The 12,821-nt window shown below is 40.2% G+C and overlaps 1 protein-coding gene across 8 annotated transcripts; it reads left to right on the forward strand.

Moving 5' to 3' along the window:
- The first annotated feature begins 3,401 nt into the window (after positions 1 to 3,401).
- Positions 3,402 to 11,648, forward strand: LOC136504811 (reticulon-like protein B17). Of its 8 annotated transcripts, none has more exons than XR_010770994.1 (11): positions 3,402 to 3,915; positions 5,465 to 5,602; positions 5,695 to 5,817; positions 6,842 to 6,878; positions 7,134 to 7,230; positions 8,722 to 8,802; positions 9,488 to 9,691; positions 9,838 to 9,967; positions 10,461 to 10,949; positions 11,053 to 11,149; positions 11,242 to 11,648. XR_010770994.1 is itself a non-coding variant. In XM_066499836.1 (7 exons), exons 2-7 carry the CDS (start codon positions 5,512 to 5,514, stop codon positions 9,551 to 9,553), a joined length of 495 nt encoding a protein of 164 aa, XP_066355933.1. In that variant the 5' UTR covers positions 3,402 to 3,915; positions 5,465 to 5,511; the 3' UTR covers positions 9,554 to 10,454. The 8 variants fall into 8 exon arrangements, 4 of the variants coding, with proteins under 4 accessions (XP_066355933.1, XP_066355932.1, XP_066355929.1 ...); XR_010770995.1 differs by having other exon boundaries at positions 10,461 to 10,603; positions 10,780 to 11,149; XR_010770993.1 differs by having other exon boundaries at positions 10,461 to 11,149.
- Positions 11,649 to 12,821: the final 1,173 nt, after the last annotated feature.

A 12,821-nucleotide genomic window follows, 5' to 3' on the forward strand; every position in this document is an offset into this window, starting at 1 on the left:
TGCTATGGAATTATAGCGTGTTTGTAGGCTTGGACTCTAATATTGGCCTAGTTGATAAAAACTCTTTTAAATTGTATATGTAATTTTTTTAAGTTTTTTGTTGTCGTGTAAAACTTTTGCCCTATCATATAAATCTTTGTCATATGTACCCTTAAACTTTCTTCACATGCAATAGGCGACATATATGTTGTCTTTCGAGAGTTTTAGAAATTTTGGAAACGTTTGATGGTATATATAGTTCAAATGAATTTATATGTACCGGCCATGACAATTTATGATAATTTTTAATTTTCAACCTCTTATATTTCAAGACGGAGGGAGTGGGTGGTCCTTGACAGAACAACATCATGACAAGCACATGATCATGTACTCCCCCAATCCTAAAAAGAATGCAATTCTCACTTCTGATGAGTCATCAAACAATTTCAACTTTGTTCACCTCTATATGAAAAATACTAACATTTTTATATCAAATAAATATCGTTAGATTGATTATGAAATATATTTTCATAGTAAATATATTTAAAGATATAAATGTTGATATTTTTTCTATAAAATACATCAAAATTTGAGAAAATCGACTAATCGTAAATTTGAAATTGTATTTTTTTGGATGGAGTACTATGTAATACAAGAAGTATACCCCGCGCGTTGCTGCAGGAATTGCGAATTATTGAATTACGTGATATGATAACGTGGACAACAAAATGCTTAATGTCTTGATAGCGTGGACATTACAGTTGATCACGATGACCCTCAGCCTTCATAGGATGTATAACTGACGCACATATCCAGCGAAGAAGAGGAAGAACTGGACAAAGAGGCTGCACAAGACGAGGATGCGCAGCTTCCACTCGTCCCACCAATCTATGGCACTTGAGAGGCCCATGCATGTTGGATTTAATTGGACCTGTTCCATTTTTATTCAATAATAAAATCAAAGAATAATTCTAAGACTATGGTTAATGTTGGGTGTAACAAGCATGGTCCTTTATGCCGCTAATGTAACTGACGTCTTGATGAGTGTCAAGTGCATGATGACCTGTGCTAGTGGGTCATGATATCTTAGTGTTTCTGTTATGAGTAACGGACGTGCTATGATGACCGCTATCTCTTCATGCGCCTGGCTCTTCATCTTCGTTTGTTGCTGCATAAAAGGGGGACTGCTTCTCTTGTTCGAGAGGGAAGAACACATAGCCAAGAACACCACCACATTGTTGTTGTGATGCTCTTTGTCATTCCCGTCTTAATCCTCTACGCGCACAGAGAGTTGGGAGAGCGGGCCTCCGGAACCGCCGCTCGTCAAGCGACACTGGCTCACGTGTGCAGGCCATTAGGTTTTTGGGGAGCATCTCCACGATTGCTCGCTTCTTCCTGGTGACTGCCGGTGTCTTCTTCTTCTTCCTTGGATCGTCTACTTCCCGTTATACGTTCGAGGGACTGCACTACGAACATCGTCCAGCGTTCGACTATGGTCCGCAACATCGAGCAACGCACTATGTCGACTAGTGCGCGTGAAGAAGCCGGTGCCTTGAGCATGGGTCCCTCCGCTGGGTATAATTCTATTCTTGAATTTCTTAAATTCAATATCTTTTCCGATATGATCTGTATGTCGTTCATGACCATATCTGCTACTAGTATAAGTAGTAATATCACTAACATGCACATACATATTGTCACCAATTTGCTATGGATTTTTTGAATTAAATTTAACATGAAAATACCTAAATTCCTAACCATGCATGCACTGATCTATAGACGATGCATGCACAGCTCCCTAGTCTCTCTCTGCCTCTATGAGGTAAGCTTTCTTCTGATTAAGACAACCAAGACGTTATGTGACTGATATTATTGGTGCTGCAGGCAGCTAGCTAGGTGCCGTGCACTCCGGTCAAGCTTTCATCAAGGCTCTGTTTATAATTTTTTCAAAAGTAGTAACCCACTGTTGTACGCCAACCGTTAATAATTAATGTTTTGTAGATGTGCCTTCTCTCCCCTGTTTCCTTTGGAGGCTTTTTAGGATTCCATCTTAGCTTTTACATTTTATTTATTGGAGCAATACTACTTCCTGTCTTGAGGTTGCAGCAGCATCAAGGCACCTAAGCCGGTGGTCGAGGTGGCAGTTTGAGGATTTGTCACTCCCACCTGGCCTGAAACAGTTTGAGAAAACGCCAGTGAGCAGGGGGGGGGGGGGGGGTTGTCGTGGAAACCGTTCGGGACCTTGTTTGGATGCGCATGTATTCATCTCAATCCACATGTGATGAAGTAGAATTAAACTAAATTCTATTCCATTCCACTTCAACACACGTGGATTGAGATAGATACACATGCATCTAAGCAAGGCCTAGAAGTGGAGCGTGTGGTTGGTTGTTTTCACAACCCTGTAAGGTATTTTATATATATATATATATATATATATATATGAAGAGTATATTCAGTAGCCAGCTACAGAATAAGTTATTCTATAGCCAATTTTATATACTAATTTACGATAATGTCAATATATATTTACGATAGTTGGATTACTATAACGCATGGGGATATTTACCGTAACGTTATAGTAAACCACTTAGTAAGGAGTTACTATAATCTCGTAAATTAACATAGTAATTATCGTAACTCAAAGTGGCTACAGAATAAGTTATTTTGTAGCCAGCTACTGGGTAGTATATATATATATATATATATATATATATATATATATATATATATATATATATATATATATATATATATATATATATATATATACACACGGTAAGGCTATTCTGCAGTTGGCCACACCTTGATTTACGATAATGTTTGTACTAATTTACGATAATGACAATACACATTTACGATACATGGGTTACTATAATTCAAGATGATATTTACCATAATGTTATACTAAATCACTTATGATGGAGTTATCATAATCTTATAAATTAGTATAGTAATTATCGTAACTCAAAGTGGCCATAGAATAACTTATTCTGTGACCAGCTACAGAACAGTACGTGTGTATATGGACACAGACAATAAATACATTAGTCTCACTACAACACAACACCGCTTCCCCATCAAATATCTGACGCTAAAAATTATATTTGGCGATGGTTGATCTGACGCTAAAGACTCAGAGACTCAGAGACCATCTGACGCTAAATCCTCATTTAGTGATTTAGTGTCTGTCGCTATATGTATTCATATTTAGCGTTGAACTGTCTGTCGCTAAACATATGTATACCATCCCTCTGTCTGTCGCTAAAAAATAAGTGGGCCTCGCCTAGCTCGAGCGCGCCACTTACATTGAGCTACCGCGCCCAGCTTACATCTAGCCGGCCCATATGTACAGTGAACCCTAGCCCCCAAATCCCAAATCCAGTGAAGTGATCCCGCCCGCCGCCCATTCCTCTCCCAAATCACGCCCGCCGCCAGCTCCCTCTCAAATGGCGCCCACCGAAACATAGGTCCCTCCCCTCCATCCCAAATCCCGCCTGCCCCGCCCCACACCTCCTGTCCCGCCGCCCTCTGCTCCTTCCCAATCTCGCGTTCCCCAGCTCCCGCCTGCCGCGCCGCCCACCCCCTGTGCGCACGCCGCCCCGCCCCCAGCCACTGCGCACGCGACGCGGCGACGTTGAACGCTCGCCCTTAGACGGAGGAAATCCTGCCCGCCTCCAGCTCCCTGACCACGCCGCCCGGAGCTCCTGCGCCCGAGGAAGCCGCACCCACCGCCTGCTCCCTGACCGCACTGCCTGGAGTGCTTCGATGGAGGAAGCCCCGCCCACCCCCAGCTCCCTGACCGCGCCGCCTTGAGTGCTTCGAGACAGAGGAACACTGCAGCGGCAGTTGTAGCCTCCACCGGTGGAGCACGCGACTGGGAGTGCTTCCGGCATCTCCGCGACTCCGATTCGTGCTTCTGTTGCAGATCTATCCGTATGTCCAAATGCCCTGTCCTGCATCTTTCTTTTGGGCTACTCCCTTGCTGTTGTAATCTGGGTACAGATTCTCTTTTGCTGCGCTAGTTTTTATAGACTTAGATTGGCGTGTTCATAGCTCAGATTGGAGATTGAAAATTTCCTGCATAGCACAAGAGACAGGTTAAGGAACTTGCTTTATGGCTTGTGCATAAATTGGATTTGACAACCCTTGTCTTTGGTCTGAGAGCTTCTGCCAATCTGCAGATCTTAAATAGTGATGGTAGAGGGAAAAAAACAGAATAGCACATTGTGTCCTGATTAATTCTTTTAGAGGCCAAACAGTATGCTAGGAAGAATTTAGTCTTGTGTTTTCTTTTTCAATGAATCAAGTTAACCATAAGGTGACTCGTGTAATGCGAGTGAGAGCGCAACTCTACAAGTTCTGGTATTTGGGAATTTTGAAAATGATCCATTTACCCTACTTACATGATTCCCTTGCTAAGGCTGTATTACTGTCAGTACAAGGAAGGCCCTTGGTGTGAATCTTGTTGATAGTAGGATTGATGTGAACTGTGCATACAATGCATGCACTCAAGGAGGACGAAGGACTGATTATGAAATAGAACTTTTGCTACTTCTATTATCCATCTAAATTGGGATGTGCAGTCATTGTGATAGTCATTTATTACCTCTGAAATAAGTCAACAAAGCAGCCTATATAATCCCTAGACGTAGGCATGCATATTTTAATGTGACCCATTACTCAAAACAATTTGTTTGGTGTAAATACCTGCTAGGTTGACCCAGTAAGTTTTAGTTCTTCCATTGAGCTGACCTCAGGGAGCTTCAATCCATCAGCTTTATTTGTTTCACTCCATGTTTAAATTATCAGTTCTTTTCTTGTAAGTTCAAAACAGTAGTATTGGTTCGTCCATTATTTGCACAAAGGTACTGCATTTGTTTGCATAGTTTACATGTCCTGCATGGTGACTTCTCTAGTTAGGAGATTGATCTGGATACGTTGAATGCTTTTTCTAGAATTTCTCAGTGCAATTCTAGTTGTTCTAAGAGCATAATCCCTCATCTATTTTTTGAAGTGTAAAATGCTTATTCCCTAGAATTCTCAGTTTACAGTGTGATTCTAATTGTTCTCGACCACTATAATGCTAAAAAGGAAAATCTTGCCTTTCCTGATGTAGTTCAGTTATCTGGCATAATCTTAATATTGTTCCCTCTTCCTTCTACTAGAATACAATCGTTCATTTCTTCTATTTTTTCACATACACCACAGTCCACACTATGAATGCTTTGCCAATCTGCTTGTCCTAATTAGCGATGGTAAAGGTAAAAAACAATAATAGCACATTGTGTCCAGATTAATTCTTTTAGAAGCCAAGCAGTATGCTAGGAAGAATTTAGTCTTGTTTTTTTTTCTAATGAATCAAGTTAATTAAGAGATCATCCTACAATTACCAAGGCCTTGATATATTTAGTATATTAAGATATTGTTGTTTTCCGGCGTTACAAGCAGGCATAATTGATTTGTTCTTTCTTATTCATTTCAGCTCCATAGGTTCCCAGCAAGTCTTGGCATGACTGTTGTAATATAATAATGTTGTGTTTGCTGCAAACTGTAGGATTTTTCACCAGTTTTACTATCCCAAAGCTATATAGCTGTTATTCAAGTCAAATTCATAAAAGAGGTGTGATTCACTTACCACTAGTGACACGTTATTTGTTCTCTCTAGCAATCCTTCTCAGCATAAGACTGAATACTCTTTGTTCTTTACCTCAGTTGAGATTTTGAGAGATCAGGCTCTAGAAGCATGGAAGTCTTGCCCATGCAAAAAACTTGTTGCAGCTATGGTAGTGACAATGTGCTGGAACATGTTTAGTGTGAAGACACGCGTCATGGCAGGTATCTCTGAATGTTATCAACTGATGCAGTTTCCATGAAACATATCCTTTATTATTTACATGTTGTTAGGTGATACAATATTCAATCGTGCAATTATTGAGTTATATCATGCAAAATATTAAAGTTTGCAACTTCGTAAGAAACCGATTCCTGCTTAATTCAGGCTAATGTGTGGGTATAAAAATGTTGATGCTTGAAATTGTTAAATAAGATAATTTACCTGTTTCAAAAGGCAATTGAGCTACCCTTTAGTTATGATGATTAATGTTGTTGATGGTCTAGTTAGACCAGCAGTGTCAATATGTATAGAACATTACAACAATCCACTTGTGGTTCAAAGTGGAAATAGGGAACAAAGTGTCATTTCGGTATGTAGGAACCATATTACTGACTCACAAATCAATTGTTATTAAAAAAATAAAGATTGATGACAGCAGGCCCTTGCCACTTCACTAGAACAGTTTGCTCAACATATACACTGTGATGCCAAATTTAGCAATCTGCCAATTTTTTTGTTGTCAGTGTGTCATTTCAGAATTGCGCGACTGAAATGTTAATGATGTAGCACTGTTTATTACGGAAACACCATTGAACTTGACAACATATGCAACTAAAATCTGTTTCAATTCTTTGTGATTCCTAAAAGATGTATGGTTTGTTTTTTTAGTATGGGAGCAGTTGTTGCCATTCTGTTTTCCTGCGCTCAAGGAAAAAGAATCATTTGTAATATCCCCAGCAATTTAATGTATGCTTAGTTTGTTCTCTTAATAATAAATTAACATGGACGTATATCTTTTGTCTAGCCTTTGTTTCACTTGTGCTGAGAAAAAGGTTGAATATATTTTTCCTTGTTGCCCGCAGACCTGAGATGATTATTTGAGTCGACAATCATGATTCAGTCACATGTTTCTATTTTTTCCTATTTTGTGCACTTCTGGAAATAATCTCGAGAATTACATGCACCTATGCTAGCTGAATATTTTGTCCATTGCAACTCACTGTATGTAAATTGCATTCTTCTTAGGTAGATTGGAGAGGAGACGAGCAGACACTCAACTCAGGTGAACACACTCTGTAATTGAGCCGATAGCTTCTCTGTATTGCATACAAGTGTAATATATTTAGTGAAATCTACAACTGGAGCTTGTAGTTAACCTTTTTTATAGCTGCTTCTAAAATTATATTCAAGTTGGAGATATGGCATGACATGATCTTGCTTTTTTTTTGGCTGAAGTAGAAAGTTCAACAGTTTCCTTTTGTTATTTTAGTCATACATGAGTCCCTGATGCTTTCTATTCAATACTTAAACATCTCAGGTGCGTCGAGTTCAGTCCCCTGTCAAGACAACGAGGTGCAGACCAGCTGCATCGCCGTCCTCACATTGCTTGCATCCAACAAATTCAAGCCTTGCAGGTACACACTCATACTAGTTAGTATTCATGATTGTCGCTTTATGAGTTTACTGCAGCCTCTATTGCTTGGTGCTCATCCAAATATAGGAAGTGTTTGTTATCCTTTTTTCTTTGGCAAGTAATACAACAAAATAGACATCAGAGAAAGTTACAGATGTGACAGTGAGGCATTGATTTGTATTGTTCAGTTTAATTGTTTTGTGAAATAAAAATTTATTTGCTTCCAATATCAACCAAAAACTTGGTTTCTCCATAAACCTGGACCAAGATTTGATGAGCAACAATGATCTTCATACATACATTAGTTTGGTATTAAGGCTAGTTCTGTGTTAATGTCAGTTGTGAGCAATTCCAACATTCATACAGTATTTCATCACTCTTATGCCATATAAGTGCTATATCAATGTCAGTTTCATTCTTCTGTGGATGCATTATTATCCTCACATGTTCAGACCTCTCCTATCATTGTTAGCGTGCGCTGTTGTGAGAATACTTTTCTGGTTAATTGAATGTGCAATATCATCTTGGTTTTGCCTGAACCATGAAATGTCTCTCCTTTAATTCTAGGTTTTCAAAACATAACATAGTTTTCGACCTAGGTGATTACAAATGAAAGAATAATGTTACATGCACACACTTGGTTCGATGTTTGACAATACTAGGATGGAAAATTTTGGCAATCCAGTGTTTGGACCATAAGTTCAGAGCAATACTCTTGTTATCTAGCTTCTGTTAACCGGATTGACCTCTCCGCATTCACATTACATGCACCAAGTACTTGTGTCAATTACATGCAGATGCATAACTGTTGAGATCATGAGCATTTTAGATTTTAAATTCCTTGCCTGCAAGAAGTGTCAAGAATACTAAGATTTGTTCAAGAATACTGAGATTTGTTCTTGCACATGTTGAATTGTTCACATTCCTATTCCTCTGTTGATTTCCACCCTTTTTCGTTCCTGGCAGTGTTGCTGTCATGACGAAGGCATACCCAAGTATTGAAAGGAATGATCTGATTTTGCTCTAGGAGATTGCTAGCTACATGCTTCTTGCATGTGGAGCTGTCTATGTGATCTCGGTAATAGAAAATTTTGGATGTTCATGTGTTGAAAGACCGTAAGTGCATGAATAATTCTAAAAGTTTGGGCATAACAATGTAAAATGGCTAAACATTAAAGCTCTTAGGACATTGATGCATTTATAATTTTTAGTCATCTTTGTTGGGGAAAAGTAGTATAGTTACTACCCAACCTGATTTTACAGGCTGCATAGCATTATTAACCTATTGAATGCTTGTAGCACAAGCTAAAATTTTTAATACAAACACTCCCCAAAATATTATCATGATTATTCATGAAGTCCCTACCAGCTGTGTCTAACATAGGTTCATACCGCAGTATGATCTTATGATGTTATGAAACAAATTGTCAACATTGCCTTCTTTTATTGCATCGTCACAAATGTAGTTAACTGGAAAACTTTGAATATGTAGGGGATATTGTGCATTGGTGTCCTTAAACGTTCTAGGCAGCAGAAAGCGACATCACGGGATCAAGCAGTCAAGGATCTGCAGGTAAGTATTCATACTTTTAAATGTGATAGCATGGAATCCAGTGATTGGATATTTCTGTGTTTTGGCCCATTGTCTTTCAGTCTGTAAGACCCCCTTTCTGCAGCTTGTGACTAAACTTACTCAGTGTGGCTTAGTTTGATCTTCAGTAGTTCAGTTACTCCACTTTTAGTGACTGCCATAAGATTATTCTTTTTCTACGGTCCTGCTTGTTTTGCTTCCCATTGATAGTTCAGGAGAATCTGTAGCTATAGCTCAAAACCAATTGTAGCTCGTTAGAAATATAAAAACCTGACTTATATAAAGATTGTGCCCCCTTTATCCCCTCAAAACAGCTGATCACCCTATTTTGCAGTGTTTATCTTTGTTTAATTTAGAATACTATGTTATAAGTATTACCGAGCCATATGGCATCAAGTAAAATATGTGTTCACCAGGGAACTGCTTCTGTTTTCTAAAAGGAAGTATACACAGCCAGACAGCCTGCAAAAAGGAAAATGAGGCTATAGACGACTATTCTTTTGTTGATCATAGCCAGGCACTGTCTATTGGATAGTGTATTGCCAAAATCACTGCTTAGTTTGGATGTTAAGGGTACATCCTAAATGGTACAGGCATAATTTTTGTTGTGTACACCATCACTGCCAGCTCATCTTTCCGCTTTTCCTCAATCTGTATGGTGTTTCAGGAGCTGGAGAAACGGAGAGAAGAACTTGAGGCCTTGTTACTTGCTGAGCGGTCCGAGTTGGTCTGAAGGCTGACCACAGTGATCTAACAAGTTCTCTTCCAGTGTAGATAAATGTTTTTCTTGACGATAGCATACTGCTTGGTCCGGGCCATGAGTCATTCATCATAAGTCACTTTGTTGTAGTGTATCTTCTTTAGTTCCTCTGTAAGTATGGATTCTTTGTTATGTTTATATCAAAGTTAACAGATTTGAAACTTATTATCTCTATTCTATTTTGGAGTTGCATGTTCCTCATATTTGGCAGTTTGCATCATAGTGACATCTATCTTTTTTTATTACTGATGATACAGGATCACAGATGTTAGCAAGTTTGTGGATGATTTGCATCATATTTGACAGTTTGCATCATAGTTTGCAAGTTTGTGGATGATTTGCCACTCAAAGCTGATTTAGGTGCTAGTCTATCTCTTTTGGATACAGGTAGCTGATACTGTAGACTTATCATTGATGAATCATTAATTCATGTTTGTAATGGCTGACCATATATGTATGTCTTAGTCAGTGTTTGGACTTGGTCATGAATGAATCTATTTGTATGAGAAACGTGCACAATGATGTTACTTTTGTATTAATTTACAACCAAATGGCCTTTTATTTTTTTTAATGCATTTAAATGATCTTGTCAAATCATCAGTCGCTAAAAACATTTGTAACTTCAAATTGTCTGTCGCTATAAAGTACTGGCAGGCTATCTGTCGCTAAAAAGACCATGTTGTCACAACAGACCAGTGATGGCTCCAGCTCCTGCTTTCTCCAGTTGAACCGTTTGGTCGGTTACTATGCTGCCACTATTGCCCTTGCATTGCAATGATTTTGGCATGGTCATCAATGTCCATTGTTCTTCTCAAGCTGAAGAAACTGGTTGATATGTATGTGACACTTTTAACTTTGCCATTATTCTTGTGATGATCAGGGCGTGGATGTTGAACCAATGGTGTCAGGCTTCTGTTGCTCGTATCCTGTCAATGGAAGGAAGTGTCTAAAGCTTTTGGCGGCTGAGTCATGGGACAGTGAACCCCTCGTCTGTTACGTGCCAGCATGCGCGGGGGAGGGGGGGTACAAAGATTCGCTTGCCATATCCCATCTCTTCAGCAATTTATGCTTCCCTCTATTCTAAGTTAGAGCTATGCTAATGCTTTCCTGCATTATTTATCAGGTGCCCTGAGCAGCATCTTGTGGCTTCTTGTAGTGGTGACCTAACACAGAATGCTGGTGTGTTTCCTGCAATGCAGGAATATGCCTGTTCCACTGGTAACAATGGTGTGGTCTATCCACAATCTGGGACAGGGTATTCAGTTGGTCGAAAGACAAAGGGTGCACACCTGCAACATCAGCATTTGGATGGTTGCATGTATATGAATGAGCATGGGCAGATGAGCGGACCTTACCCACCTGAACAGCTGTATGAGGGGCTCTCCACTGGTTTATTGCCTCAAAACCATGTTATATATGCTGTTTTCAGTGGGAAAACCGCCGATCATTTGTCCTTATGCTTTCTGAAACAGTTCATTGCACAATTGAATGTTGCTGCCATGGACTCCACCCCGAATGCATCAGTAGAGACAAAGAAAGTGGCTTCACATGCTAATGGTTCTTCTAGAAGTATGTCTTGCCCTTCTGTCTATATTTCTGTGTGTGGCATTCATTGCTGCCTGCCTTCCTGATTTCTTTGGTTCCTGCCTTCTTCCTCTTAGGCTCTTTCAAGCGAGTCTTGCTGGATGTTTGAGGATGCAGAAGGTTGCCGACAAGGGCCACATTCTCTTGCTGAACTTTCCTATTGGCATCAACATTGCTATATCCAAGATCTTTCAATGGTATGAAAATCAGAATGAAATTTATCACCTTTCTAGATCACACTAGTGCTTTGTGTACGAAAAAAATATATGGTGTGTGCACAACTGCACATGTGCCTTTTTGAATCTTGATTGCTTCTATTCTATGTAGTGCAGCACTTCCTTTGTGTGTGAGACACTTCTGTGATTTGATCATATCTGTAACCAGCTAGAGAATATTAGGGTGTTAGATATGCTAACGTGTAATGGTTTGAGGAGTTTCCCTCTCTTCTGCGGGAAAATGAACCTTTCGAAATTTGGTTCATTCATTGTCTTGAGCACCTTGGCACTTTATTTTAGATTAGCATATCACAGCAGAATATTTGATGTCATGATTCTTTCGCATTATTCTCATTCAGACGATTTGGAGGTTGAATATCATATTAATACCACATACCATGTGCAGTGTAGGACTGACAAAGATTTACACGAAATGTATGAGAAATCCAAGATAAGATTCTGTTTGAATTCGTGGCAGTCTTCCCCTGCCTTTTACTCACAATTTAAGATAAGCTACAAGTTGGTGTGCACCTAGATGCAAGTGCTCACTTATTTATGAAATAAGCGTTTAATTCTCGACACAATCTACATTCTGAATTAATCTGATACTTTTACTGTAGGTTTACCATGTTCATGGCAAATTTGGCCCATTGGCACTTGTATCACTAATTGGTATGTGGAGTGGGGAACACGAAGCTGCAGCTAATGATTATGCATCATTAGATAGCACAGACCCTCCAATCACATCTTTCCTTATCGCACACAACTGTGTACCGCCGCTCCACATAGAAATGCCTTGCCTAGAATGATCTTTATTTCACGCACACCTCAAGGAGCGGCAGGTAGGTGTGCGTGTCCGGCGGCACGAGGCGGCAGGCGTGCAGCGCGAGCGCATGGGAAGGGCGCTGAGAGGACGCGGCAATGCAGAGCACGGTGTTGAGCGAGAAGGGTTCGGGTCGGGGAGGATGCGGGTGAGGACGGCGACTGCGTAACGTAGGGAGGTGAGGTGGAAGAGGAGGTGCTTGGCGAGGAGCGGGTGTGCGGGCGTGCCAGAGGGTGCACGCGTGCAGCTGCTTGGCGGTGGCAAGGGAGGGCGTGGCGAGGTGGAGGCGGTGGAGCGCGACGCAGTGACACAGCGCCGTGTGCCACAGGCGCCGTCAAGCATGAAGTGCGCTCGGCTTCCGTGCGGTTTCCGAAGGAAAAGATGCGAGGAGCTGCTGCGTGTTCACATCAAATTGCTGCGGACAGGACAATTCCAATTGGTTTATAAGTTTTTCAAATCAGACTCACAAATTTATGTCGAACAAATTTCAAATTTGACTCTGAAATGAAAGGCCGCGATTTTAACCAAATTTTGTTTATATAAATTCCTAGAAGGCTAAGCAAAGACAGATTTTACCAGCACGGCGAGTCACAACCTGACAGGATACACAGTTACACAC

This window comes from Miscanthus floridulus, chromosome 14 (genome assembly GCF_019320115.1).
Source record: "Miscanthus floridulus cultivar M001 chromosome 14, ASM1932011v1, whole genome shotgun sequence".
Classification (NCBI taxonomy): Eukaryota; Viridiplantae; Streptophyta; class Magnoliopsida; order Poales; family Poaceae; genus Miscanthus; species Miscanthus floridulus.

Coding starts and splice junctions, on each gene's coding strand:
- LOC136504811 (XM_066499835.1), top strand. CDS start 10,479: ATGGTGTCAGGCTTCTGTTGCTCGTATCCTGTCAATGGAAGGAAGTGT. Junction 10,604..10,703: donor GCATGCGCGGGGGAGGGGGG/GTACAAAGATTC, acceptor ATTATTTATCAG/GTGCCCTGAGCAGCATCTTG. Junction 11,150..11,241: donor TGCTAATGGTTCTTCTAGAA/GTATGTCTTGCC, acceptor TCTTCCTCTTAG/GCTCTTTCAAGCGAGTCTTG.